A 27,009-nucleotide genomic window follows, 5' to 3' on the forward strand; every position below is an offset into this window, starting at 1 on the left:
ACTGCAGCCCAATAACCATCAGACGGCATCTGCAAAGGAACGGCTTCAAAAACAAAAAACGTCTTCAAAGGCCACGTCTTCTTCAACGCCACAAAAATGCCCGTTTTGTCTTTGCAAGGGAGCACCAAACATGGGACGTTCAAAGTTGGAAGAAAGTTTTATTCTCTGATGAGAAAAAAATTAACCTTGATGGTCCTGATGGCTTCCAACGCTACTGGCATGACAAGGAGATGCCACCTGAATTTTTTTCAACACGGCACAGCAGAGGGGGCGCCATCATGATCTGGGATGCTTTTTCCTTCAATGGAACAATGGAGCTCCAGGTTGTGCAGGGGCGTCAAAAAGCAGCTGGCTACGTGGAGATGTTGCAACGTTCATCCCTCATGACTGAGGGCCCTCGTCTGTGTGGTGATGACAGGGTTTTTCAGCAGGACAATGCTGCAATTCGCAATGCCCGTCTGACAAAGGATTTTTTTCAGGAGAATAACATCACTCTTTTGGATCATCCTGCATGTTCCCCTGATCTAAATCAAATTGAGAACATTTGGGGATGGATGGCAAGGGAAGTTTACAAAAATGGACATCAGTTCCAGAGAGTGGATGCCCTTCGTGAAGCCATCTTCACCACTTGGAGCAACATTCCTACAAGCCTTTTGGAAACACTCGCATCAAGCATGCCAACACAAATTTTTGAAGTGATCAACAATAATGGTGGAGTTACTCATTACTGAGTCTGTTTTCGAGACTTTAATTTCTGTTTTAGGGCTTTTTTTGAGCTATGGTCTTAAACTTTTGATCAGCTGATGAACAGCCTATTTCAGTTAAATTGTTCTTTTCAATTAATTGCCTGTTCAAAACATTTGGTCTCTTGTTCCCATTTCTCCTTTTTGCATTCTGAAACTCTACTTAGAACCTTCTTAAGATACAACAGTGCAAAATGCAAATTCTTGCAATTTTTTAACTGGTCTTAAGATTTTGATCAGGAGTGTATATATATATATATATATATATATATATATATATATATATATATATATATATATATATATATATATATATATATATATATATATATATATATATATATTAATCGGTGATCAAAACAAGTTCAATTTGATCATTGTTGACTGAGATGTTGCATTTCTCCAATCGTGAGGGAAACGATTCTCCCGAGACCTGTCGAAGACTTGATATATGGAGGAACAAAATTGACAAAATACAAAATAAAAAATAAATAAATAAATAAATAAATAAATAAATAAATAAATAAATGACGAAAAGTAAAAATAAAAACGCTCTTGGTGAGGTCACTCCCATCGACGGATCACGCGGACGTGTGGAGGTCCTGGGCTCCAGGTGGAGGAGTGGAACTTGCTTCAGTGCCGGTTGGCGCGGGTTCGCTCCTCCGCCTGGGAAACCCAATATGGCTTACATGAAGTGAGATTGTGTGTGTGTGAGTGAGTGGTTAAACAAACAAACAAACAAACAAACAAACAAACACACGTGCGTGGTCCTGCAGCCGTCGCTCGGTGAGGGGTCGTGAACGCATCAGCAGCCAGACACGTCATCCAATTAGGAAGGTTTTGCCGCGTATTAATGCTGCATTCGAGGCTGGTCGGAAGTGAGAGTAGTTTTATTTTCCCAGTTCTGAGGCGAAAGGAAACAACCAAAATGGCGGATAGTGATAAAATGTTTTTTTTAAATATTATTTTGGTCCTACGTTGGGTTACGTCAAGTTATGTTGAATATTTATGAATAAAGAAAGCTATCTAGTTTTATACTCGAGTAAATTGTTTTATCATTTTTGCCATTAGAGTGACGTCACTTGTAGTCAGTCTGTGAAGTCAGGCTCTTTTTTTCCCCCCCGACTTGTTCAAGGGGGCGTTGCCGTACACACTTCCTGGTTTGAACTCGGAAAAGTCCCACTTCTAACCATCCTCGAACGCAGCATTACCTGTACGTGAGCAAACTGACGACACAGTGTTGAGTGAAGTCCTTCCATCCATCTTCTTGGCCGCTTATTCCTCACAAGGGTCGTGGGGGTGCTGGAGCCTATCTCAGCTGGCTTTGGGCAGTAGGCGGGGGACACCCTGGACTGGTTGCCAGCCAATCGCAGGTGTTGAGTGACTTGTGTTTATATAATATCCCATCATGGGGACCATTTTCTGGCTTTTTTACTGTTGTGGGGACATTTTGGTTTAGTCCAGACCGAATTTTGAAGACTTGGTTTTAGAGTTTTGGTTTGAAATTGGTTTTGGTTGGAGTTAGGATTAGGCAATCAGTTGTCATGGTTTAGGAAATGCATTTGAACTTCCTGGGAGGCCCCACCCACAAGTTGGGCGGATAATGGAGGACGCGATGCGGCCCGCTGCAGCTTTGCTCCTCTTGGCGTTGCTGTTTTGCTCCTCGTCGGTAGGTGGTGCTGACGTAAGCGTTCCGGGCGCGTCCGTCCGTACTCTGTCCACCGACTTTGGCGTAAAAACATATTTTTTTGTTTGTTTTGGTGCTCTGATCAGATTGAGGGCCGGCGGCCGCGGCGGCAGACGGCTCTGTCGTCGTCGTGGAGCTCAGGTGAGCCGGCGTCAAGTCAAGTCGGGACGCGTTTGAGCAGGAATGAGGAGGCCGACGGGGCTGCTGTGTGATGCGTTCGCAGGAATCTGCCAGAACGGAGGAACGTCCGTCCCCAGCCTGACGACGGGCCGACACATGTCCTGTTTGTGTCCCGACCACTTTGAGGGAAACTTCTGCCAAACGCGTGAGAAAGACTAGTCTTCATTTGAGTCACCATTTTTAAACGGAGTCTCAGTTTTAGTCCAATTTTGGTCACGCTTGTTAGTTTTGATCAAAGTTAGTCAACCCCATCCCGCTTTTAATTTAATCTAGCATTTTAGTCTTTATTGTAGTCCAACAAAATGTAATTTTATTGGTCTAGTTTTAGTCAACAAAAAACTCAACGTTTTAGAGTAGTTTTAGTCAGGACAACCTTTATTTGGTCAGCTGATTAAATTGAACCTTTTCGGAACAATTTCACATCAAATTTTCTCACATCTTTTTGATGAAAATAAACTTGACACACAATTACAGTGGCTACTCTGGCTCTATGCTACAAGTTAGTAAGCTAACCAGCATTAGTTAGTGGCCGCATTATTATTGTTGGAATGTTATAGCGTTTTATCCATGTTAAGTTACAACTGTAATTTTTTTTTTTTTTAACATTTCACAGTGAATCCACCTCCTGTCTGTCCCATGTGTTTATGCATGTTGCACTCTCTAGCTGCAGATTTGAAAAGGGAAGTGTCACACAGGGTGATATAGTAGGGTGAAATGTAATTTCAGTTACTTTTCATTTTTTAAAAGCATTTTCGTTTTTATTTTATTTTGTTAACTAAATTACTAGAATTTTTAATTTCATTATTTTCATTAGTTTTTTAACCATATAAAGCCAAACATATTAAATAGAAGACATTTTGAGCTCTCTTATAATATATTGTTTTTTTTTCACATTAAAACCCTGACGTATATGATCTGACACATGCATTGCACGGATAATCCATTAGAGGGCAGTATCACCCAGCTGATGGCTTTTGCAGCGGCTTTGCAAGATCGCCCCAATTGAGAAAGGAGAGACAAATATAATTATTAATAGTGGGAAATGTTCTTTCTGATTTTTGGAAATACAAATATGGTTGATCTGTCTGTTTATTATATTTTTTTAGTTATAACTGTATGAATTTAAAGCATTGTGACCGCATGTGTTAAATATGACACAAAATTGATTTAAAAAAAAAAAAATGTTCATAAGGACCACTAAATACTCTATTTACAAAGAATCTGAATTTTCTCTCATATATTTCATGGTACATGCTTTATAGGGTTAACTCAAATAACCTTGGTGTCACATGACAGTGTCACAACGTGGACAGGTTAGCAGAGACACAATAATAGGATATTTTTCTTGTTTTTGTTCATGATCCAAAATATCCACAGATTTGAGTCCAGTTTTTATGTAGTGAAGACACTATCTCCACTTTTGAGATGGTCCTGTTGAACTTTTTTTGCCACAAAGTTGTCAATCTCTGATCGGTGTGTGCTTCTGCGGCAGGAGGCGTGGCCGACTGCTACGAGGGCGTCGGCCTTTACTACCGTGGCTTCCGCGCCGTGTCGGAGAGCGGTCGCCCGTGCCAGCCGTGGGACGCCGACACCGGGCGACGCTACCTGACCTTGGACGTGGACGGCGGCACGCACAACTACTGCAGGTCACTGGAACTGACGCGTTGCCACGGCAACGGCGCACCGCCACATTCGCCACATGCTCGCTCACGCTCTGAAAATGTTGGCGAACTGACGACTTCTTTCTTTTTTTTTCTCACTTTGGGAAATGTATGACGGCGACTTTGTTTCAATTCACACGAGTTTGTATGCTTTTCAAAACGGACGGCGTTCCCTCACTTTTGGCAGGTGATCTGGTCGTGTTTGGATGTGGATACAGAGACCACACGAATCTGAATATTTATTTATACAACTAAAAACTTTCAAACTCAATCAATTGATGGACTTTAATCGCCTTTAAAATAATGGATAAGCCCATCATGAATTGTTACCAATTAACATGCAAATAATAAAAAAAGGAAAAAGATGTGAGTACGAATTAAGAGGAACATATATTTTTTCCTAAAACTAAATACAGAACAAAACAAAAAGAACAATGTATTTTAACTCAAGGTGTCAATTTGTAGAACAATCTGGATGATAAAACTAAATAATCTTAAATCCATTTGTATTAAAACAAAAAAATGTATAAAGCTCAATTACTGGAAAAATATATATATAGCACAAGGTCATGCTGTTGAATCATTTGAATTGTCACCATGAAAGAATCTGCTTGCTGTCATTTATTTTATTATTATTATTTTGATTAGGGGCACACTTCACTTCTTCCTATCCCCTTTCATTTCTTTTTTTAAATGAATGAAATACTAATTCTGAATTAAACATACATAAATATAAAATAAATAAAATTAAAAAACATTGAATTATTATTTATTTATTTATGCATTATCAGGGGCACATAGGTTTCCTTTCTTTTCTTTTTTAAAAGAATCAAATAAAATTTTTGAATTGTATTTAAATGAAATAAATTAAATATATAATATAAATAAATGAAATAGATTTTTAAAATTGAATTGAAATTGATTAAATAAATATAAAATAAAATTGAAGTAAAAAATTTGAATTGAATTTTTTATTTATATCGGGCACATAAGATTCACTTCTTCCTATCCCTTTTTCTTTTTTAAAAGAATCAAATAAAACGTTTGAATTGTACTTAAATGAAATAAATTAAATATATAATATCAATAAATGAAAGATTTTTTTAAAATTGAATTAAAATTGAAATCAAATAAATAAACAATATAAAATAAATAAGTAAAAATTTTGAATTTATTTTTTTCGATCAGGGGCACATAAGTTTCACCTCTTCCTAACTCATTTCATTTTTTTTTTAAAGAATCAAATAAAATTTTTGAATTGAAATGAAATACATTAAATATATAATATAAAATAAATAAATAAAATTGAATTAGAAAAATTCAAATTTATTTATTTTTGTTCAGGGGCACATAAGTTTCACTTGTTCCTATCCCCTTTCTTTTTTTTTTTAAATGAAAGAAAGAAAATTTTTGAATTGAAATAAAATAAATATATTACATAATATAAAATAAATAAAATTGAAGTAAAAAATTTGAATTGAATTATGATATTTATTTATATGAGGGGCACATAAGTTTCACTTCTTCCTATCCCCTTTCATTTGTTTATTTTTTTAATATAAAGAATGAAAGAAAAATTTGGAATTGAACAGAATATGTCGCATGATCCCCCGCAAAAGCTCAATTTCTTCTTCTATTTCAAGAAGAAGAAGAAGAAGCAAATTCCGGAGAAAGTCCAAGAAGGGTTGACGTAGCAAATTGTTTTCAAGCATGCAGGTTGCAATGCAGTTGCTTCCAAGGTGCATGCAGGATTGAACTTTTGGCTAACATTTGCGGCGCACAGTTCTGCTTAGTAACAAAACTGCGCGAGTTTGGAAGGTTGCGTGTCGTCGCTGTTGGAGAAGTACGACATGATAACCAAGCAAATTGGAAAGTGGCGCACGTTTGTGGACTAACCGCACGGATGGTCCAACAGGAACGTTCGCTTCAAGCGTCGTCCGTGGTGCCACGTGTGGAAAGACGGCCGGCTGGTTTGGGAATATTGCGACGTCCCACGATGCAACTTGCGTAAGTCCCGTCGGCGCTTTTTTTGCTTTTGCGCCACCTGTTGGCACACACTTACATTATTCTTATTGTGCGTTTGCCGCATGGGACCATTCCAAAAATAATAATTTGTGTTGTGCTCTCGTATAGCCCAACCTTTCATGATGCCGAAGCCCACCAACGCCCCGCCCACCACGCCAACAGGTAAGCTCCGCCCCCTCGTCTGCACTGTCATGTTTGTGATGCCAGAACATTTCCTGAAAATGCGCTTTGCGTTGTTGTAGTGCCGCCGACAACTCAGCCCCCACAGACCACCCCGCCCCCGGCAGGTGAGCTCCGCCCCCTCAATGATGCACGCCTATTTGAGCGCGAGTGAGACTTTGCGTCGGCGCCTTCCAAGGTTTTTTAGTTCACTAAAACTAACGGAAAAAAATAAAACAAAAAACTATTTTGTTAACAAAATCAAATAAAAACGAAAATGATTTTTAAAAAACAAAAACTGAAACTACATTTTATGTTTAGAAAACTATAATTATAGCAAAAATGTCCATTTTAGTCATTGCAAATTCATTTGGGGATGATTTGTGATTTGAATGTGATTTGATGTTGATTTATTTTGATATTAACCGGAATAAGGACATTTGAAAGTGTGTCACACATAAGTGATGTCATCTCGCAGTAGCCAATAGAAAAGCATCTTCAGATGACGTCACTCCCATGCTGTTTTTTTAAATATTGCGCACAAGTAATACACATTAAAAAAAAAACTAAAACTAATACTGAAACTATCTAAAACTAAACAAAAACTAAGCATTTATTAAATAACTACAACTAATAAAAACTAACAAAAACTACCATGAAAACTAATTAAAACTTAAAAAAAAATAAAATAAATAAAAGCGAAACTAAATAAAACCAACTCAAATAAAAAAATTCAAAAAAATGTAATATAACCGCTGGCGCCGTCGCCGTCCCCTCGCCAGCTGCGTGCGGGCGCCGCTCGCGCCGCAAGCAGATGCGGATCGTAGGCGGCGCGGTGGCACCGGTGGAGTCGCACCCGTGGCTGGCGGCCATCTTGTGGCGCGGCAGGTCCAAAGAGAAGGTGTTCCGCTGCGGCGGGAGCTTGATCGCCCCTTGCTGGGTCCTCAGCGCCGCTCACTGCTTCCCTTTTTTTTTTTTTTTTTTTTTTTTTTTTTTTTTTTTTTTTTTTTTTTTTTTTTTTGTGTGTGTGTATGTGTGCGTGCGTTTGCGTGCGTGCGTTTGCGTGCGTGCGTGCGTTTGCGTGTGTGCGTTTGCGTGCGTTTGCGTGCGTGCGTGCAAATACGTATAAATTTATACTCATTCATTCACCTAAAACCTTATAAATATCCCATTACCCTTCGCCTTAACCAGGTACTTCAGAATCTTGCCAGAGTCGTGAGATTTAAATGGTCAGGAGACCAGAGAAAAGGTCAGAAAAAAAAGAAATAAAGAGAAAAGAAAGGTAAATCAAAGTGACATCCAGCACCGACCAAACACTTCCTGCCTTCCCCATGATTACAAAATCAAAGTCTTACGCCAACCCCGGAAGCCTCTAAATTCCAGCAAATTTAGCGAGATCTCAAGAGCCCAGAGGAAAAACTAAAGAGAGGAAGGAGGGAAGGATCGATAAGGCAGAGTGAGATCAATAGAAGCCAGTACATCCAATCCATCAAAGTGAAGTCCAGCACCAACAAGACCCCTCCTGCGTGGTTACAAAACCGGAGTCTTATGCCAACCCCAGAAACCTCATACTTCTAATAAATTAAGATCTCAAGTGACCAGAGGAAAAACTAAAGAGAGGAAGGAGGGAAGGATAGATAAAGAAAAGTGAGAACCACAGACACCAGCACCAACTGATTCAAGGGGCTGTGGGAGGGAGAGGGTACTTCTGTTGAGTTTCAGTAGATGCTGGTGCGACGGATCTGGCATGCATAAGGACCACCACCAAAGAGAGAAGCCGTCAACCGCGGTCCAGCAAAGCGAGCACCCCCCCCCCCCCCCCACCCCCCCCGGAATCCCCAGGCCGCGGCAGCACCAAGGCCACCCCCAAGCCACCCGAGCGGACACCGGTCAGCGAGCCGACCCAGATACCCGGAACACCCCCGCCCCAGCCCCGGCCCACACCCCCGAGCCCAAGGCCGCAGAACGAGGCCCAGCGGGCCCCCACAGCGCCCCACCGGTCCCCAGCCCCCATCCCCCCACGACCCCCCCGCACCCCACCCAAACCCGCCATCCACCACGACCCAGGCCCCACCACCCCCGACCCCCAAACCCCCGAACACACCCCGACCCCCAGCACCCAACCCCCCACCCACCCATACCTCCACCCCCCCCCCAAACAAGCCGCCCCCCCCCGACGGCCGCCACCCCCCCCCCCGCGAACCCGGCCCCCCGCGAGAACCCCCCACCCCCCCCCGGAAACCGGCACCGGGCAGCAGCGCAGAGAGGGAAGATGTGCCCACCCCACCTCCAGCCGCGCGAGATTTGCACCGCGGCGGGAGGGGGGAAGCAGAGGAGGAAGCACCAGGGGAGAAGGCGGGACACCAGAACACCGAGCCCGGTGGGGAGAGGCCCCGGTCGTCACGCCAGAGTACAAGTGACACCTAACCCTGTTACTGAGTCCGCCAGCTCGCCGACTGGCGAGCTCTACCCTTACACCGTGAATGTGGCCCCACCCAGTGTATATACAAGTGTGTGCGTGTGGTGCATTAAAATTGGGAGCAGGTGAGTCGGAGCAGAGGGAAAAAATTTCCCCTACTCCGACACACCCGTATCCCCCCCCAAAAAATGAATATGTATATGTGTGGTGCATTAAAAAAGGGAATGGAGGGACAAAGTGGTGGGGCAGGGACACAAATGGGGGGGACCACAGCGCTGCCAGGCACTGCAGTCCATCCCCTCTGATGGCTCCCCGCCCCAACTCACCCCTCCCCTTGGACGTGAGGTGCATTAAAATTGGAGGGGAGTTGAAGGGTGAAGACGGTGTTTCCACCCTTCCCCACCCCACCAAGAAATGTGTTGTGTGCCCTATGTGTATATTTACAAAGTGTATAGTGCAAGCTAGTGAAGTGAGTAAGAGGAGCGACCAGCGGGGCCTCACCCAACCCGGCGGGTGTAGGTGGCACGCCCGCCCCCCAGCACCCCCACCCCCCGCCGCCCCCCACCTCATCCACCCGGCACCACAATGGGCGGACAGCCAGCGCAGCAGGGCTACCGGACAGCCCACCAGCCACCGGGGCCCGCCCGGGGCACCAGGAGTTATACCGGAGCGGGGCAGGCCCCAAACCCTCGCCCGGCCCCCGGAGCCCGACGCCCGGGCCGGGGAGGGAGCCCCAGGCCCAGGGAGAGGGAGGGGGAGGGGCCGCAGGGCAGACAGGGAAGGGGGGGGGGGGGGGGGCGGGGGAAGCGGGGAGAAGACGACAAGAAGGCGAAAGGGCGGCTGCAGGGCAGGAGGCGGGGGGGGAGAGGAGGAGGGAGGGCGACAAGGGAAAAGGGACCGGGAGGCAGAGGAGGATGGGCGGGAGGAGGCGAGGAGGGAGAGGCGACGGGGGGGAGGAAGGGGGAGGGGAGAGGGAACCACGGGGCACACCGGAGGCCCACCCACCCCGAACCGCGCCGCCGGGCACGGAGCAGCGGACCGCGCCGGGACGGCACCGCCCCGGGCACCAGGGGAAGCACCCCAACACCGCACCCCACAGGGGGCCCAGGGAGCGGCCAAGACGCAACCGCCACCGAGCAGACAACGGGGGGGGGGGGGGGGGGGGCAGAACCACCCCCGCCCGACCACAGGGGACGGCGTCAAGAAAATTGACTAATTAGCATGCAGTAACACCAAGTGTTGATGCTTAGTGCCCACTAGAAATAGATCTTAAGGAGTTATTGAGTATAGTGTCGTATAGTGTGGTATGCTCGAGCCCACTAGCAGCAACTAGGTTCCTGACTATATAAAAATAAAAACAATCAGATACAAAATACCAAATACAGGAGCAGCGAAAACAGAAGTTGTAACGATGTGGTGGCTCTCGTTAACAGGCAGAATCTTGGCAGGATTAAGTTGCCAAATTGAGATTAAAATATTCTATGTACATAGACCATATTTGTTTAAATCTTGATACTTGATTTTTATTTAAGGCAGAGATTTTTTCCATTGAGATATAATTTATTAGTAAGTTTAACCAGTGGTCGATATTTAGAGATTGTTTATTTTTCCAATTGACAAGGATTATTTTTTTAGCAATAGTAAGGGCTATAAATATAGATTGAGATTGTTTACATGGTCGCTCAGTTATTGTTAAGTCACCTAGTAAACACAGTCTTGGAGATAAAGGAAGCCTACAGTTTAATATATCAGCGAGCTTTTCCAAGATTTTAGTCCAGAAATGCAGCACTGGAGTACATGACCATAAAGCATGAAGATAAGTATCGGCAGTGTTTTGTGAGCACTGGAGACAAATGTCGGAGTCAGAGAGTCCCATTTTTTTCATCATATATTGTGTAATATATGTTCTATGAAGTATCTTATATTGGATAAGTTGCAAATTTGTCTGTTTGGTCATTTTAAATACATTTTCACAGATTTGGGTCCAAAAGTCTGGTTCCGGAACTATAGACAAGTCTTTTTCCCATTTTAAAGTCGGTAAATACGTTTTATTTGTGTATAAAAATAACTTATATATTTTTGATATTTTCTTTATTGTTGTTGGAGAAAGCTTTATAATATCTTTAGCTAAGACAGGCAGTTGGAGCGTATCTTGAAGTGTTGGGATTTGTTTCTTAACCATATTTTTAACTTGCAGATAATGTAAGAAATTTCCCTTTTTTATTTCATATTTCTGGACCAAGTTTGTATATGATATAAACTTATTATCTGAGAAAAGATGATGAAGGTGTGTAATTCCTTTCTGCTCCCATAGGCTTAAATGGAACGACTGATTATTAAGTTGAAAGTCGGGGTTATGCCAAATGGGAGAGAGCCCACAGGGCGCCAATTGGGAGTTTGTAATTTCTAATGCCTTCCACCAGGCAGTCAGGGTGGCGGCTATCATTGGGTTTTTAAAACAATTATGTCGTCTTATTGATTTTGTAATAAAGAGTAAATCTGACAGTCTAAGATTATTACAATCCTTCTGCTCCAATTCCAACCAACAGTTAGTATCTCTGTTGGGTTGTGTCCATAGCACAAGATATTGTAGTTGATTAGCTAGATAATAGTACATAAAGTTTGGTGCCTCTAAACCTCCTTTAGATTTACTTTCCTGAAGAGTAGATAGACTAATTTTGGCTTTTTTTTTATTCCAATAGAATTTTATGATAGCAGAGTCCAGCGATTGGAACCAGTTAGACGTAGGTTTAAATGGAATCATTGAAAATAAATAATTAATCTTTGGTAAAACTTTCATTTTTATAGTAGCTATCCGTCCTATTAAAGAGATCGGAAGATTATTCCAGCGTTCCAGGTCACTACGGATACTATCCAATAATGGTGAAAAATTTAAAGAAGTTAATTCAGTTAACTTAGGTGAAATTTTAACACCTAAGTATTTTAAATTACCTGTAGGAAAGGAGTAGTGTGGATCCTGACTTGTAGGATTCCATGAATTTTCTGTAATAGGTAATAATGTTGATTTTGTCCAGTTAATAGAGTAATCTGATAAGTGAGAGAATTTAGTTATTAATTTAAATGCTTCCCCTAGCGAAATAGCAGGTTCTTCTAAATAGAGTAATATATCATCGGCATATAGATTAATTTTATGTTCTATTGTCCCGGAGTGGATTCCTTGGATCCGTCTATCCTGACGTATAGCTAATGCAAGCGGCTCAATAAATATAGCAAATAATAAAGGAGAAATTGGGCACCCTTGTCTTGTTCCCCTTTGTAAAGTAAAACTCTGTGATGTAATCCCATTAGTAGTAACTGTAGCTTTAGGAGAATCATATAATATTGAGACCCATTGAATGAATGACTCCCCGAAGCCGAATTTATTTAAGACAGCAAAGAGGAAGGACCAGTTAACTTTATCGAATGCTTTTTCTGCATCCAGCGAAATAACAACTGCCTTTTTATCATGCCGCTGTGACATACTAATCAAGTTAAAGAGTCTCCTAATATTATTAGTAGAATGACGACCTTTAATAAAACCTGTTTGATCACTATGAATAATTGTCGAGATTACCGTCTCTAATCGAGATGCCAAGGCCTTAGCGATAATTTTAATATCGGTATTAATTAGTGATATCGGTCGGTAACTTGACGGGAGGGTAGGGTCTTTTTCTGGCTTTAATAAAAGTTTAATTGCTGCTATATTCATATCTTGACGTATATCACCTTTACTTTTAATTTCAGTTACTACTCTTAGAAATAATGGAGCAAACATTAACCAGAAATGTTTAAAAAATATAGCCGGAAAGCCGTCTGGACCAGGTTCTCTGCCATTAGGCATACTGTCTAAAGCACGATACAACTCATCTATAGTAAGCGGGGTATCGAGAATATCTTTATGTTCAATAGATAACTGAGGTATATTTAAGCTGTTTAGGAATTCCTCAATATATTCAGGGTTAGGTCTATTAATTTCTGTGTATAGATTTCGATAATAGTTATAAAAAATATGGTTAATTTCTTCTGGTGATTGTGTGCATTCACCATTTATATCTTTAATAGCCGTTATAAGAGATTTTTCCCGATTCCGTTGAAGTTGATTTGCCAGGAATTTACCTGATTTATTATTATGTTCAAAATTATTATATCTCAACTGTTGTATTATAAACTCTGTCTTTTTAGATAACATGTTATCTAACTGTATTTTTATATTCTGTAGTTCTATCCATATTTGATTATTTGGGTTTAATACATATTCATCCGTTAGTTGTTTAATTTTATCTTCCAGGTATTTTTCTAATTTTTGATCCTGTTTCTTTTTATAAGTTGAATATGATATAATTTTCCCTCTAATTACCGCTTTCCCTGCTTCCCAGAGAAGAGATGGAGATATATTTGGAGAGTCATTTATTTCCAAAAAATCTGCCCACTCCCTTCTAATAATTTTATCAAACTCTACGTCTTTCAGTAATGAGATGTTAAAACGCCATATCGGGGGAGGTTTAAAGGTAGAGTCAATTTGTAGAGTGAGGGAGACTGGTGCATGATCACTTATAATTATAGAATGTATTTTTATAGCAGTTTTATCAACAATAGAATTATTTGTAAGGAAAAAATCAATTCTTGAGAATGATCGGTGCACAGCAGAGAAGAAAGTAAATTCCTTCTTAGTTGGGTTTTGAAGTCTCCAGCCATCGCTGAGGCCAAAATCCTCCATATACTCATCTATTACTTTAGCGGATCGTAATCGCCTTGTATATATCGTATTATTAGAACGATCTATTAACGGGTTCAAGACCGTGTTAAAATCACCTCCAATAATAATAGTAGAATTTGTTGCTAAATCGAGTAACCGAGAGAAAAATTCATGGAAAAAATCAGGGTCATCATTATTTGGGGCATATAAATTACCAATTGTATATACTTTATTAAATATAGTTACCTGGATAATAATATATCGGCCCTCTAAATCTGTTACTATATTATTTAGAGTAAAGAATAAATTCTTATGTATAAGTATAGAGACACCTCTTTGTCTACTATTATAGGAGGCAGAGTAAACTTGACTAAAATTTTTATCTATAAATAATTTTTCTTCTGATTTTTGTAAGTGGGTTTCTTGTAGGAGACAAATATCTGCCTTAAATTTTGAGAGATGGTCTAAAATTTTTATTCTTTTTGCCTGGGAGCGAGCGCCACACACATTCCAGGAGACCAGAGCTAATTTCTGCATACAAGCAATATAGACTCAGTCTTATGTATACATCTATATAAGCTGCTTATTAATATTAACATATTGTAGGATAGCAAAAGAGTAATTAGGCAATTTATATAATTTATATAAAGAGAGAGATAGCAAGTAGATAAGTATAATAGTGAAGAAACCTGGGGGGAAGTGAGTGTGAAGGAAATCTGTGGGGGATTCAACATAACAATACACCAGTAAATGGTGACCTAAGCGAGATTATTATTATTATTATTAATTTATTTTTTTAAGAATATATTTCTATATTATTATTATTATTATTATTATTACTTTATAGCCTATGCATAATATAAATTATTGGTCTAGTTTTAGTCAACAAAAAACTCAACGTTTTAGAGTAGTTTTAGTCAGGACAACCTTTATTTGGTCAGCTGATTAAATTGAACCTTTTCGGAACAATTTCACATCAAATTTTCTCACATCTTTTTGATGAAAATAAACTTGACACACAATTACAGTGGCTACTCTGGCTCTATGCTACAAGTTAGTAAGCTAACCAGCATTAGTTAGTGGCCGCATTATTATTGTTGGAATGTTATAGCGTTTTATCCATGTTAAGTTACAACTGTAATTTTTTTTTTTTTTAACATTTCACAGTGAATCCACCTCCTGTCTGTCCCATGTGTTTATGCATGTTGCACTCTCTAGCTGCAGATTTGAAAAGGGAAGTGTCACACAGGGTGATATAGTAGGGTGAAATGTAATTTCAGTTACTTTTCATTTTTTAAAAGCATTTTCGTTTTTATTTTATTTTGTTAACTAAATTACTAGAATTTTTAATTTCATTATTTTCATTAGTTTTTTAACCATATAAAGCCAAACATATTAAATAGAAGACATTTTGAGCTCTCTTATAATATATTGTTTTTTTTTCACATTAAAACCCTGACGTATATGATCTGACACATGCATTGCACGGATAATCCATTAGAGGGCAGTATCACCCAGCTGATGGCTTTTGCAGCGGCTTTGCAAGATCGCCCCAATTGAGAAAGGAGAGACAAATATAATTATTAATAGTGGGAAATGTTCTTTCTGATTTTTGGAAATACAAATATGGTTGATCTGTCTGTTTATTATATTTTTTTAGTTATAACTGTATGAATTTAAAGCATTGTGACCGCATGTGTTAAATATGACACAAAATTGATTTAAAAAAAAAAAAATGTTCATAAGGACCACTAAATACTCTATTTACAAAGAATCTGAATTTTCTCTCATATATTTCATGGTACATGCTTTATAGGGTTAACTCAAATAACCTTGGTGTCACATGACAGTGTCACAACGTGGACAGGTTAGCAGAGACACAATAATAGGATATTTTTCTTGTTTTTGTTCATGATCCAAAATATCCACAGATTTGAGTCCAGTTTTTATGTAGTGAAGACACTATCTCCACTTTTGAGATGGTCCTGTTGAACTTTTTTTGCCACAAAGTTGTCAATCTCTGATCGGTGTGTGCTTCTGCGGCAGGAGGCGTGGCCGACTGCTACGAGGGCGTCGGCCTTTACTACCGTGGCTTCCGCGCCGTGTCGGAGAGCGGTCGCCCGTGCCAGCCGTGGGACGCCGACACCGGGCGACGCTACCTGACCTTGGACGTGGACGGCGGCACGCACAACTACTGCAGGTCACTGGAACTGACGCGTTGCCACGGCAACGGCGCACCGCCACATTCGCCACATGCTCGCTCACGCTCTGAAAATGTTGGCGAACTGACGACTTCTTTCTTTTTTTTTCTCACTTTGGGAAATGTATGACGGCGACTTTGTTTCAATTCACACGAGTTTGTATGCTTTTCAAAACGGACGGCGTTCCCTCACTTTTGGCAGGTGATCTGGTCGTGTTTGGATGTGGATACAGAGACCACACGAATCTGAATATTTATTTATACAACTAAAAACTTTCAAACTCAATCAATTGATGGACTTTAATCGCCTTTAAAATAATGGATAAGCCCATCATGAATTGTTACCAATTAACATGCAAATAATAAAAAAAGGAAAAAGATGTGAGTACGAATTAAGAGGAACATATATTTTTTCCTAAAACTAAATACAGAACAAAACAAAAAGAACAATGTATTTTAACTCAAGGTGTCAATTTGTAGAACAATCTGGATGATAAAACTAAATAATCTTAAATCCATTTGTATTAAAACAAAAAAATGTATAAAGCTCAATTACTGGAAAAATATATATATAGCACAAGGTCATGCTGTTGAATCATTTGAATTGTCACCATGAAAGAATCTGCTTGCTGTCATTTATTTTATTATTATTATTTTGATTAGGGGCACACTTCACTTCTTCCTATCCCCTTTCATTTCTTTTTTTAAATGAATGAAATACTAATTCTGAATTAAACATACATAAATATAAAATAAATAAAATTAAAAAACATTGAATTATTATTTATTTATTTATGCATTATCAGGGGCACATAGGTTTCCTTTCTTTTCTTTTTTAAAAGAATCAAATAAAATTTTTGAATTGTATTTAAATGAAATAAATTAAATATATAATATAAATAAATGAAATAGATTTTTAAAATTGAATTGAAATTGATTAAATAAATATAAAATAAAATTGAAGTAAAAAATTTGAATTGAATTTTTTATTTATATCGGGCACATAAGATTCACTTCTTCCTATCCCTTTTTCTTTTTTAAAAGAATCAAATAAAACGTTTGAATTGTACTTAAATGAAATAAATTAAATATATAATATCAATAAATGAAAGATTTTTTTAAAATTGAATTAAAATTGAAATCAAATAAATAAACAATATAAAATAAATAAGTAAAAATTTTGAATTTATTTTTTTCGATCAGGGGCACATAAGTTTCACCTCTTCCTAACTCATTTCATTTTTTTTTTAAAGAATCAAATAAAATTTTTGAATTGAAATGAAATACATTAAATATATAATATAAAATAAATAAATAAAATTGAATTAGAAAAATTCAAATTTATTTATTTTTGTTCAGGGGCACATAAGTTTCACTTGTTCCTATCCCCTTTCTTTTTTTTTTTAAATGAAAGAAAGAAAATTTTTGAATTGAAATAAAATAAATATATTACATAATATAAAATAAATAAAATTGAAGTAAAAAATTTGAATTGAATTATGATATTTATTTATATGAGGGGCACATAAGTTTCACTTCTTCCTATCCCCTTTCATTTGTTTATTTTTTTAATATAAAGAATGAAAGAAAAATTTGGAATTGAACAGAATATGTCGCATGATCCCCCGCAAAAGCTCAATTTCTTCTTCTATTTCAAGAAGAAGAAGAAGAAGCAAATTCCGGAGAAAGTCCAAGAAGGGTTGACGTAGCAAATTGTTTTCAAGCATGCAGGTTGCAATGCAGTTGCTTCCAAGGTGCATGCAGGATTGAACTTTTGGCTAACATTTGCGGCGCACAGTTCTGCTTAGTAACAAAACTGCGCGAGTTTGGAAGGTTGCGTGTCGTCGCTGTTGGAGAAGTACGACATGATAACCAAGCAAATTGGAAAGTGGCGCACGTTTGTGGACTAACCGCACGGATGGTCCAACAGGAACGTTCGCTTCAAGCGTCGTCCGTGGTGCCACGTGTGGAAAGACGGCCGGCTGGTTTGGGAATATTGCGACGTCCCACGATGCAACTTGCGTAAGTCCCGTCGGCGCTTTTTTTGCTTTTGCGCCACCTGTTGGCACACACTTACATTATTCTTATTGTGCGTTTGCCGCATGGGACCATTCCAAAAATAATAATTTGTGTTGTGCTCTCGTATAGCCCAACCTTTCATGATGCCGAAGCCCACCAACGCCCCGCCCACCACGCCAACAGGTAAGCTCCGCCCCCTCGTCTGCACTGTCATGTTTGTGATGCCAGAACATTTCCTGAAAATGCGCTTTGCGTTGTTGTAGTGCCGCCGACAACTCAGCCCCCACAGACCACCCCGCCCCCGGCAGGTGAGCTCCGCCCCCTCAATGATGCACGCCTATTTGAGCGCGAGTGAGACTTTGCGTCGGCGCCTTCCAAGGTTTTTTAGTTCACTAAAACTAACGGAAAAAAATAAAACAAAAAACTATTTTGTTAACAAAATCAAATAAAAACGAAAATGATTTTTAAAAAACAAAAACTGAAACTACATTTTATGTTTAGAAAACTATAATTATAGCAAAAATGTCCATTTTAGTCATTGCAAATTCATTTGGGGATGATTTGTGATTTGAATGTGATTTGATGTTGATTTATTTTGATATTAACCGGAATAAGGACATTTGAAAGTGTGTCACACATAAGTGATGTCATCTCGCAGTAGCCAATAGAAAAGCATCTTCAGATGACGTCACTCCCATGCTGTTTTTTTAAATATTGCGCACAAGTAATACACATTAAAAAAAAAACTAAAACTAATACTGAAACTATCTAAAACTAAACAAAAACTAAGCATTTATTAAATAACTACAACTAATAAAAACTAACAAAAACTACCATGAAAACTAATTAAAACTTAAAAAAAAATAAAATAAATAAAAGCGAAACTAAATAAAACCAACTCAAATAAAAAAATTCAAAAAAATGTAATATAACCGCTGGCGCCGTCGCCGTCCCCTCGCCAGCTGCGTGCGGGCGCCGCTCGCGCCGCAAGCAGATGCGGATCGTAGGCGGCGCGGTGGCACCGGTGGAGTCGCACCCGTGGCTGGCGGCCATCTTGTGGCGCGGCAGGTCCAAAGAGAAGGTGTTCCGCTGCGGCGGGAGCTTGATCGCCCCTTGCTGGGTCCTCAGCGCCGCTCACTGCTTCCCTGACGGGTAAGGACAACCCGCGATATCACTTCCTGTCCAAGGCCCCAAAAAAAAGAAATGTATCAACGTGTACTACTTTAGATCCCGTGTGAACGAGCGCCGCTTCCTGGTGGCGCTGGGGAAGAGCGCCCTCAACCAGAGCGACGCCCTGGAGCAGACGTTTCGCGTGGACAGGATCGTCCTGCACCCCGACTTCGACAACCAACAAGGAAACTACGACAACGACATCGGTAAGATGCTCGGCTCATTAAGCCTGGGCCCATTTGGATGGACGCCGCAGTCGGCAACACCCACTGATAGGGCTGCTCCATTATGGAAAAAATAATAATCACGATTATTTCGGCAATAATTGAAATCACAATTATTCAACTGTTTTTTTGTTTTGTTTGTTTTTTTTGGCACAAAACAAGAAAATGTTTAAATGTAAAAAAGAAATACAAAATATTAAGACAAATTAGACTAAGTGCAATTTCTGGAGAAATTGCGTGGGAATGCTGAAAGCTGAATGTTCAGCTGAATGCCTAAGAAGGAATTTGAAGGATAAATTATGTTAAAATTCTAAAGTAATTACATATAGGAAAAACACAATTATTAGTAATTACTGGTAATGGTTGTAGTAGTAGTAGTCGTAGTAGTAGACATGTTTTTATTAGGGATGCATAATAATGGTATTTTCAACAGACACCGATAAACCAATAATTTAGAACAGGCATGTCAAACATACGGCCCGCGGGCCGGACCCGGCCCGTTGGATGATTTTATCCGGCCCGTCATAAATTTCTGAGTATATAAAAAAAAAAGCGAGTCAATAGCTCATTTCTATCAAAGGTTATGATTTTTTTAAATAAATACAAACCAAATGCTCGCTCCGGCCGCTAGAGGGCAGTAAAAGAGCTCACGTCCAGCATGCGGCACTGACACGAGTTCGTACCAGGAAATAAACATTCGCAACGTGATGTGTCCAACTAGAAATTAACCGGTAAGCTTGCTTCACCATTCACCACTACTACTAAACAAGTTATCGGTCAACACACCCTTCCCAAAATGGCACTGTCAAAAAAAAGAAAAGTGGACACGGAGTGCAGGGTTTTCCAGGAAAAATGGACTGAGAATTATTTATTCACAGAAGTGAATGCAAAACCAGTGTGCTTGGTTTGTAATCAGCAAGTTGCAGTGTTCAAAGAGTTTAATATTCGGCGCCACTACGAGACTCATCATAAAGACAAGTATGACGACTTGAAAGGACAAATAAGAAAAGACGAGATAAACAAATTGGTCACTCGTCTGAAGAAACAGCAGTCTGCTTTTACGCGCAGCCGCGATATCGCTGATGGGGCTGTAAGAGCCAGCTACATTATTGCCAACGAGCTGGTGCAGGCATCCAAGCCATTTGCTGATGGGGAGTTTGTAAAAACATGCATGCTGAAGGCTGCAGAAGTCGTGTGCCCTGAAAAGAGACTGGCCTTTGCCAATATTAGTCTAACGAGGAACACTGTCGCAGATCGGGTGACAGAACTCTCAAGTGACTTGAGCAGCCAATTGCAAGAGAAAAACAAATCATTTATCGCATTTTCAATTGCAATAGATGAGAGCACCGATGTCACAGATATTGCTCAACTGGCCATATTCATTAGAGGTGTTGATGAAACTTTGACCATCACCGAGGAGCTGCTTGAATTGGTGCCCATGAATGACACCACGACAGCAGATGACATTTTCAGCGCTCTCGTTGGAGCGCTGGACAAGGTGGAGGCGGACTGGTCCCGTGCTGTGAGCCTGGCGACCGACGGTGCGCCATCAATGGTGGGGAGAAAGGCAGGCGTTGCCACAAAATTCCGTGACAAAGTACAGACCGCAAATGGAGGACAGGAGTTTTGGGCATTTCACTGTATTTTGCACCAGGAGGCGTTATGTTGCAAAACACTGCAAATGAACCATGTTATGAGCGTGGTTGTGAAAACTGTCAATTTCATCAGAGCTCGCGGTCTAAATCACCGCCAGTTTGACTCATTTCTCAGTGATCATGACATTCATGCTGGCCTACCATACCACACTGACGTGCGCTGGTTAAGCAGAGGTGCAGTACTCAAGCGCTTCTTTGAGCTCGAGGCGAAATTGGACAGTTCATGGAGAAGAACGCCCAGTAAAGGAACTTCAATGCAAGGAATGGGTGCAGGATCTTGCCTTCATGGTTGATATTACGCAACACTTGAATACACCTAACACTACATTGCAGGGCCGTAATAGAGTTGTCACTCAATATTACGACAGCATAAGTGCGTTCAAAATGAAACTGTCGCTGTGGGAGACGCAGCTATCCAGCGGTGACACCACGCACTTCTCATGTCTCACAGCTGTGCGTCCGAAGGCACCGGATCGTCCCGATTTGGATAAATATAAAGACAACATAACAGATTTGCTGCGAGAGTTTGAGCGGAGGTTTCAGGTTTTCAGTGAACTTGAGAACAAATTCGGCTTTTTTCGCTCGCCATTTACAGTGAAGCCCTCTGATGTGCCAGCTGACATTCAGCTCGAGCTTATTGACTTCCAGTGCGATTCCGCTATGAAGGATAAATTTGGGTCCGTGGGATTGGATACGTTTTATCAGTATCTTGTGCCAGGTTACCCCAAATTAACAGCCATGGCTGCAAACGTTCTCTCCATGTTTGGGACTACTTATCTTTGTGAACAGGTTTTCTCCGTGATGAACAATAATAAAACAAAGCAGCGCTCAAGGTTAACAAATGAACACTTGAATCACATTGTTAAATGTGCTGCTACTCAGGATTTGAAACCTGATATCGACGCACTTGTAAAGGCAAAAAGATGCCAAGTTTCAGGAGCCAGCAGCAGCAAGTAGACTGCAGGAGTGCAGTGAGAGAGAGAAAAAAGTGTGATGACACGACATTTGTTTGCACTCATGAATACAGATCATTAAAAATAAGATTAATCTGGTTTCATATTAAAGACAATTAATATTGTGCAGTATATTCTCAGCTTCAGTAGGCCCAGCCTAGTAGTTTGAGCTGATGTAGTATAATCTTATTGCCCATGCACTGCTAAAACTTTTCTTTTGTATTTTTATTTATTATTATATATTTTTATTTATTATTATTTCAAAGCAGTATGACAATTAAGGCAAAACATTTTTTTTCATAGCTCCCACTTGAGTTTGTTTAGTGTGGTGAGTTGGTTCAGGTGTAAAACTGCATTCACTCAACTGTTAAAATAAACCAGTTGTTAACACATTCAATGCCAAACATGAAAATCATTTTTTTTCTCCATTGTTTGTGAATAAATGTGTTGTGCTTAGAAAAGATCCCTTGTCATCCGTGATTATAATATGTAGGGTGGGCTACAAATGTAGGCTGAATGATAAAGCATAGTACTGAAAAACAAAACTAAATAGTTGGAGTTGACATTCTTTTACTGATCCGGCCCACCTGAGAACAGAAAGTCTGGATCCGGCCCCAGAGCCAAACTGAGTTTGACATGCCTGATTTAGAAAGTGCAGATGTCAACCGATAAGCCGATAATTGTTTTATTGAAAGCATAGCATTAGCTTAGCATCAGCGTTAGCTTAGCATGCTAAATTAACATTAGTATTAGCTTAGCATTAGCTTACCATCAGCTTATTATGTTAACCTGTCATGCTAAATTACATTAGAATTAACTAGAGCTGTTGTATGTGTTAATTTTTTCGACATTTAATGTTATGAGGACATCTTCAAAAATATATATCCACTGCACACGCACATCCTGCTTTTTCTAATCTATTATTTGCATAATTTAAAATGGGAAAAAAATGACTTACAGCATATGTAAACATTTATTAAATGCTTTACTTTAATGTATGTAGTTATGTTTATTGCTCAAACTCGAACAGCTACCTTTAACGTAACCATCCACTGTCGGCTAAAAAGGATCATCTGCAGTTAAAATTAATAGTGTGATTAATCTGTGGTAATACAATGATTAATGCGATAATTTTTTGTGATTAATTAATTAGTTAACACTTTAACTTTGACAGCACTAGAATTAACTTAACATGCTAATTTAGCATTATCTTAGAATTAGCTTAGCATTCTTACCATGCTAATTTAGGATTATCTTAACATGCTAACTTAGCATGTTAATTTAACATTAGCTTAGCATTAGCTTAACATGCTAACTTAACAGTAACATAGCATTAGTTTAGCATGCTAACAACATTAGCATTAATATTAGCATTAGTATAGCATTAACTTAATATGCTAATTTGGCATTAATATTAGCATTAGCTTAATATTAGCTTAGCATGCTAACTTAACATTAATATTATCTATTACGGCGTCTAGTTGTTTGTGACGCCACGGCAGGCTAAGACGTGCGGAGTTAAAACATTGCTGACGCACTCCGTTTTCTTCTACCTTTGACCAAGTTTACTTGCTTCAATTTTAATCCACAACACCGCGAACACAGGCACTTACTTAGTTTGCAGAACAAGGTACCTTTTAATAAGCGCAGCTCGTTCCTCCACAGCCTGAAGCGACGTTCTCCTGGTTGCACTTCACGGTTCCAAGTTGGTTCTTGAGTTTATTCCAAGATAGCGATTTGTTTTGATGCGCATTGGTGCTGTCAACAAAAAGTTTTTTACACACGCTCACCCTACCAGGTGATCAATGACAGACACACACACACACCTTTCCCCCCACAGGTGAGTCCACTTACTAATAAGCAAGACAGACCACTCCCACTGGTGAGTTGTGACACCGCCAATCATCGTGGTAGTAAAATGTGCGGGTGGAAGTTGAGTACGTGTACAACACACACACCCACAACAGGAAGAACCCACCAAAACGTACTATATGGCTCCTACATTAGCATTAGTTTCAGCATTAGCTTAGCATGCTAACTTAGCATGATTAACGTGCTGCTTTGAAGACCCCCTTTTTCTTTGTCCAAGTTTCCTCCTATAAACATCATTAAGCATATAATTTCTGAATGTATTTAAGGCAAGTTGTAAAATCCCTGCAGTCCTTTTGTTTATCTTTAATAAATATAAAACAATCTAAATCATACGGTTTCTATTAAGTCCTGTCTCAAATGTTTTCACATTTTTTGGATAGTGTAAATTAGGGGTGTGAATTGTCTAGTACCTGACGATTCGATTCGTATCACGATTCACAGGTCACGATTCGATTCGATACCGATTAATCTCGATACAAATTCATAAGTCGATTGTTGCGATTTTTTTCATTCAAATTTAGAAAATACTAATCAGTAAACTTGTAGAGTGTAAGATTTGTATGAAAATTTATTATTTATTTATCTGAAACTTTTGTATTATACAGGTTGTAATCTGTTTCATGTTTTAGCAGCATTAAAATAAAATATTAAGGCTTAATGTTCAGTTCATAAAACATTCTTCCATGTTTAAGGTGTGAACCCTAACCTGAAGTAAGACGTTTTGTTGAATATATTTCCATCAAAAATGGAAGTTTAAAAATCGATTCAGCCGCCTATTGAATCGATTCAAGAATTGCGCGATGTAGTATCGCGATATATTGCCGAATCGATTTTTTTTAACACCCCTAGTGTAAATGTATCGGATAGTACGGCGATAAACGTTTCTTGGGAGGAGCAATATGGCGGCCTCGCCACCTCAACAGTCTTGGCCTATCGGCTATCCAGTCATATATTCAGGTCAGTGGTAACACCTGACTTTGACTGCACAGCGCTGGTCAAGCTGAAGTCCAAAAAACAAGACGGCCGCTGCGCCCGTGAGAGTCCCGGCGTACGTCGTCTGTGCCTGCCCGAGGAGGGCCAAAACTTCCCGCCGGGTCTCCCGTGCGAGATCGCCGGCTTCGGCAAGGAGAAGTACGGCCTGTGGTACCACTCGCAGTTCCTGCGGCGGGCGCACGTCAACCTGCTGGATGCCGCAGTGTGCGCCCGACACGATTACTACGGCGACAAAATCACCGTCAACATGCTGTGCGCCGGACGCGACGACTGGTCGCAGGACGCCTGCGAGGTAAAACCGGCGGCAAGTCTGATTTGTCCCGACTCCCGAACGCCATCTTGGAATATTTTTCCAGGGTGACATTTTGTCGTGTTGCGTTCAGGGCGACTCGGGCGGTCCCCTGGCGTGCCAGGTGGACGGACGTTTCGTGGCGGTGGGCGTGATCAGCTGGGGCGAAGGCTGCGCCCGCCAGCGCCGACCCGGCGTCTACGCCAAAGTCCGCAACTACAGACAATGGATTCGCCAGCACGCCGGCATTTGACCACTAGGGCGGCGACATGTGCTGATGTGTTACCGTGGCAACCAGTCAACAACCATGTCCATTTTCCCCCCCATTTCAACAAGGGGAAAACTGCTTTGTGTTCCTGGTAACAAAGGAATTTTTTTCTTTTTTCCCCAATTTTAATAAAGTTGATTCCATTCCAAACTTATTTATGATTTGATTTTTTTTTTTTTTTTTTTTTTTTTTTTTTTACTTTTACTTTACTTTTTACACAAAAAAAAGGTTCACACACAAAATTTTTAAAATGTGAATGTTACTTTGAGTGTGACAATTTCTTTAATTGAAAAAAAATAAAAAGTTGAAATGTGACATATTTTGGATGTTTTTTTTCTTAACTTGGGGAAAAAATGCTATCTTAAAAAAGTGATATCGGAACAGTTTTGTTGCTTAATGAAAAGTTTTTAAAATATGACAAAACTACAAGTTATTATTCTATTGTAAATAAATAAAAGACAATTGGTCATGTTTTTTTTACCTTAAAAAATAAAATAAAATAAACATCAGATTTTTAATTTTTTTTAAATTTTCCAATATTAGCCATATTCATTTTCCTTCTGGATTATGCGGCGGGCCAATCAAAAAGGCGCAGCAGGTCAACACCGGTTTCCAATTGGTTGTTGAATATTAATTATATAAAAAATAATATGAGAGATGTTTGTCATTGATCACTGTCGATGACGCCAACTACGAAGAAATGATTTTTTTGCTCACCAGTTGCATTTGAAAGGCAAACAGGAAACTTCCAATCAAGCTAATGAAGTAGTAGTTGACATCGTCCAGTAGAGGGCAGTGTTGCACGCAACAACCGCAAGACGACAGTGGGCGGGGCTTCGTCACACCAAGACCTGCTGGACATGTGACGTCACGCGTCAAACACGAACCGTTTGTGAAATCTTTTGTCAAGTGTGATCCGTCGCAAAATTTTACTTCTTTTATTATATTTTGATTTTTTTTTAAACTACAACCAATCCCGAAACACTTTTTTTTCCTTCTAACCTTTAGACATGATCCATATTCATTTTTGCACTGATTACGCAGTGGGCCAATCAAATTGGTTTCCAATTGGTTGTTGCACAATGTAGCGAGCAGTGACGGGAGTCGGAGGCAGAGTGTTGAAGTCCGGAGCCAAAGACCGGCGATTTATTGACATCAGCTTCTCAGCGTTTAACAGCAACCACAACTCTGCGCGAGGCTCACAGACCTACCAACATTTTGTTCTTTTATCCTTTCATCCTTTCATCCCGTCCAACTCCTCCTTCGTCCCAAGGTTCCGTGGGTGAATTATGTTCTAATCACTACAGCACGATAATTATATTAAAATAATAACAACAATAACAATAATAATAATAATAATAATAATAATATAGGAAATGCTCGCCATCGATAAAAGAAATGATTTTGCTCACCAGTTGGACTTTGAAGACGAAAACAGAAAACTTCCAAGCGGGGTAAGTGAGAAGTAGCTGACAATGTCCAGCAGAGGGCAGCGTTGCATGCAACAAGCGCAAAACGGCAGTGGGCGGGGCGTCGTGTGCACATTCACTCACGCATCAACACGTGAACATGTAACATTTGATCAGTTGAGACTTCCCCCCCCTACCACCACATCCTCTCTCAACAAAGAGCAAATTGTGAAGAGTTGCCACGCCCCCCAAAAAGCTGGAAGTCGTTTCTTGCCACGCCTGGCTGAAGCAGACTCTATAACTCAATGGAAAAACAAAGATCATTCATTACACGTTGTGGATTTAAAAAAACCACGTACCTTAGCCTTTCAGTTGCGAACACAAATT

At 40.0% G+C, this 27,009-nt stretch overlaps 1 protein-coding gene and 1 pseudogene across 1 annotated transcript; both read left to right on the forward strand.

Moving 5' to 3' along the window:
- Positions 1 to 2,334: 2,334 nt before the first annotated feature.
- On the forward strand, positions 2,335 to 25,351 carry plaub (plasminogen activator, urokinase b). The gene is made up of 18 exons (XM_077503480.1): positions 2,335 to 2,412; positions 2,517 to 2,571; positions 2,654 to 2,755; positions 4,103 to 4,256; positions 6,187 to 6,278; positions 6,405 to 6,458; positions 6,539 to 6,583; positions 7,238 to 7,395; positions 15,421 to 15,437; positions 15,502 to 15,512; positions 15,617 to 15,770; positions 17,701 to 17,792; positions 17,919 to 17,972; positions 18,053 to 18,097; positions 18,752 to 18,941; positions 19,017 to 19,165; positions 24,653 to 24,948; positions 25,040 to 25,351. Exons 1-18 carry the CDS (start codon positions 2,347 to 2,349, stop codon positions 25,196 to 25,198), a joined length of 1,893 nt encoding a protein of 630 aa, XP_077359606.1. The 5' UTR covers positions 2,335 to 2,346; the 3' UTR covers positions 25,199 to 25,351.
- On the forward strand, positions 19,176 to 22,596 carry LOC144004993 (general transcription factor II-I repeat domain-containing protein 2A pseudogene; annotated as a pseudogene).
- Positions 25,352 to 27,009: the final 1,658 nt, after the last annotated feature.

Source organism: Festucalex cinctus, chromosome 17, assembly GCF_051991245.1.
Source record: "Festucalex cinctus isolate MCC-2025b chromosome 17, RoL_Fcin_1.0, whole genome shotgun sequence".
Lineage (NCBI taxonomy): Eukaryota > Metazoa > Chordata > Actinopteri > Syngnathiformes > Syngnathidae > Festucalex > Festucalex cinctus.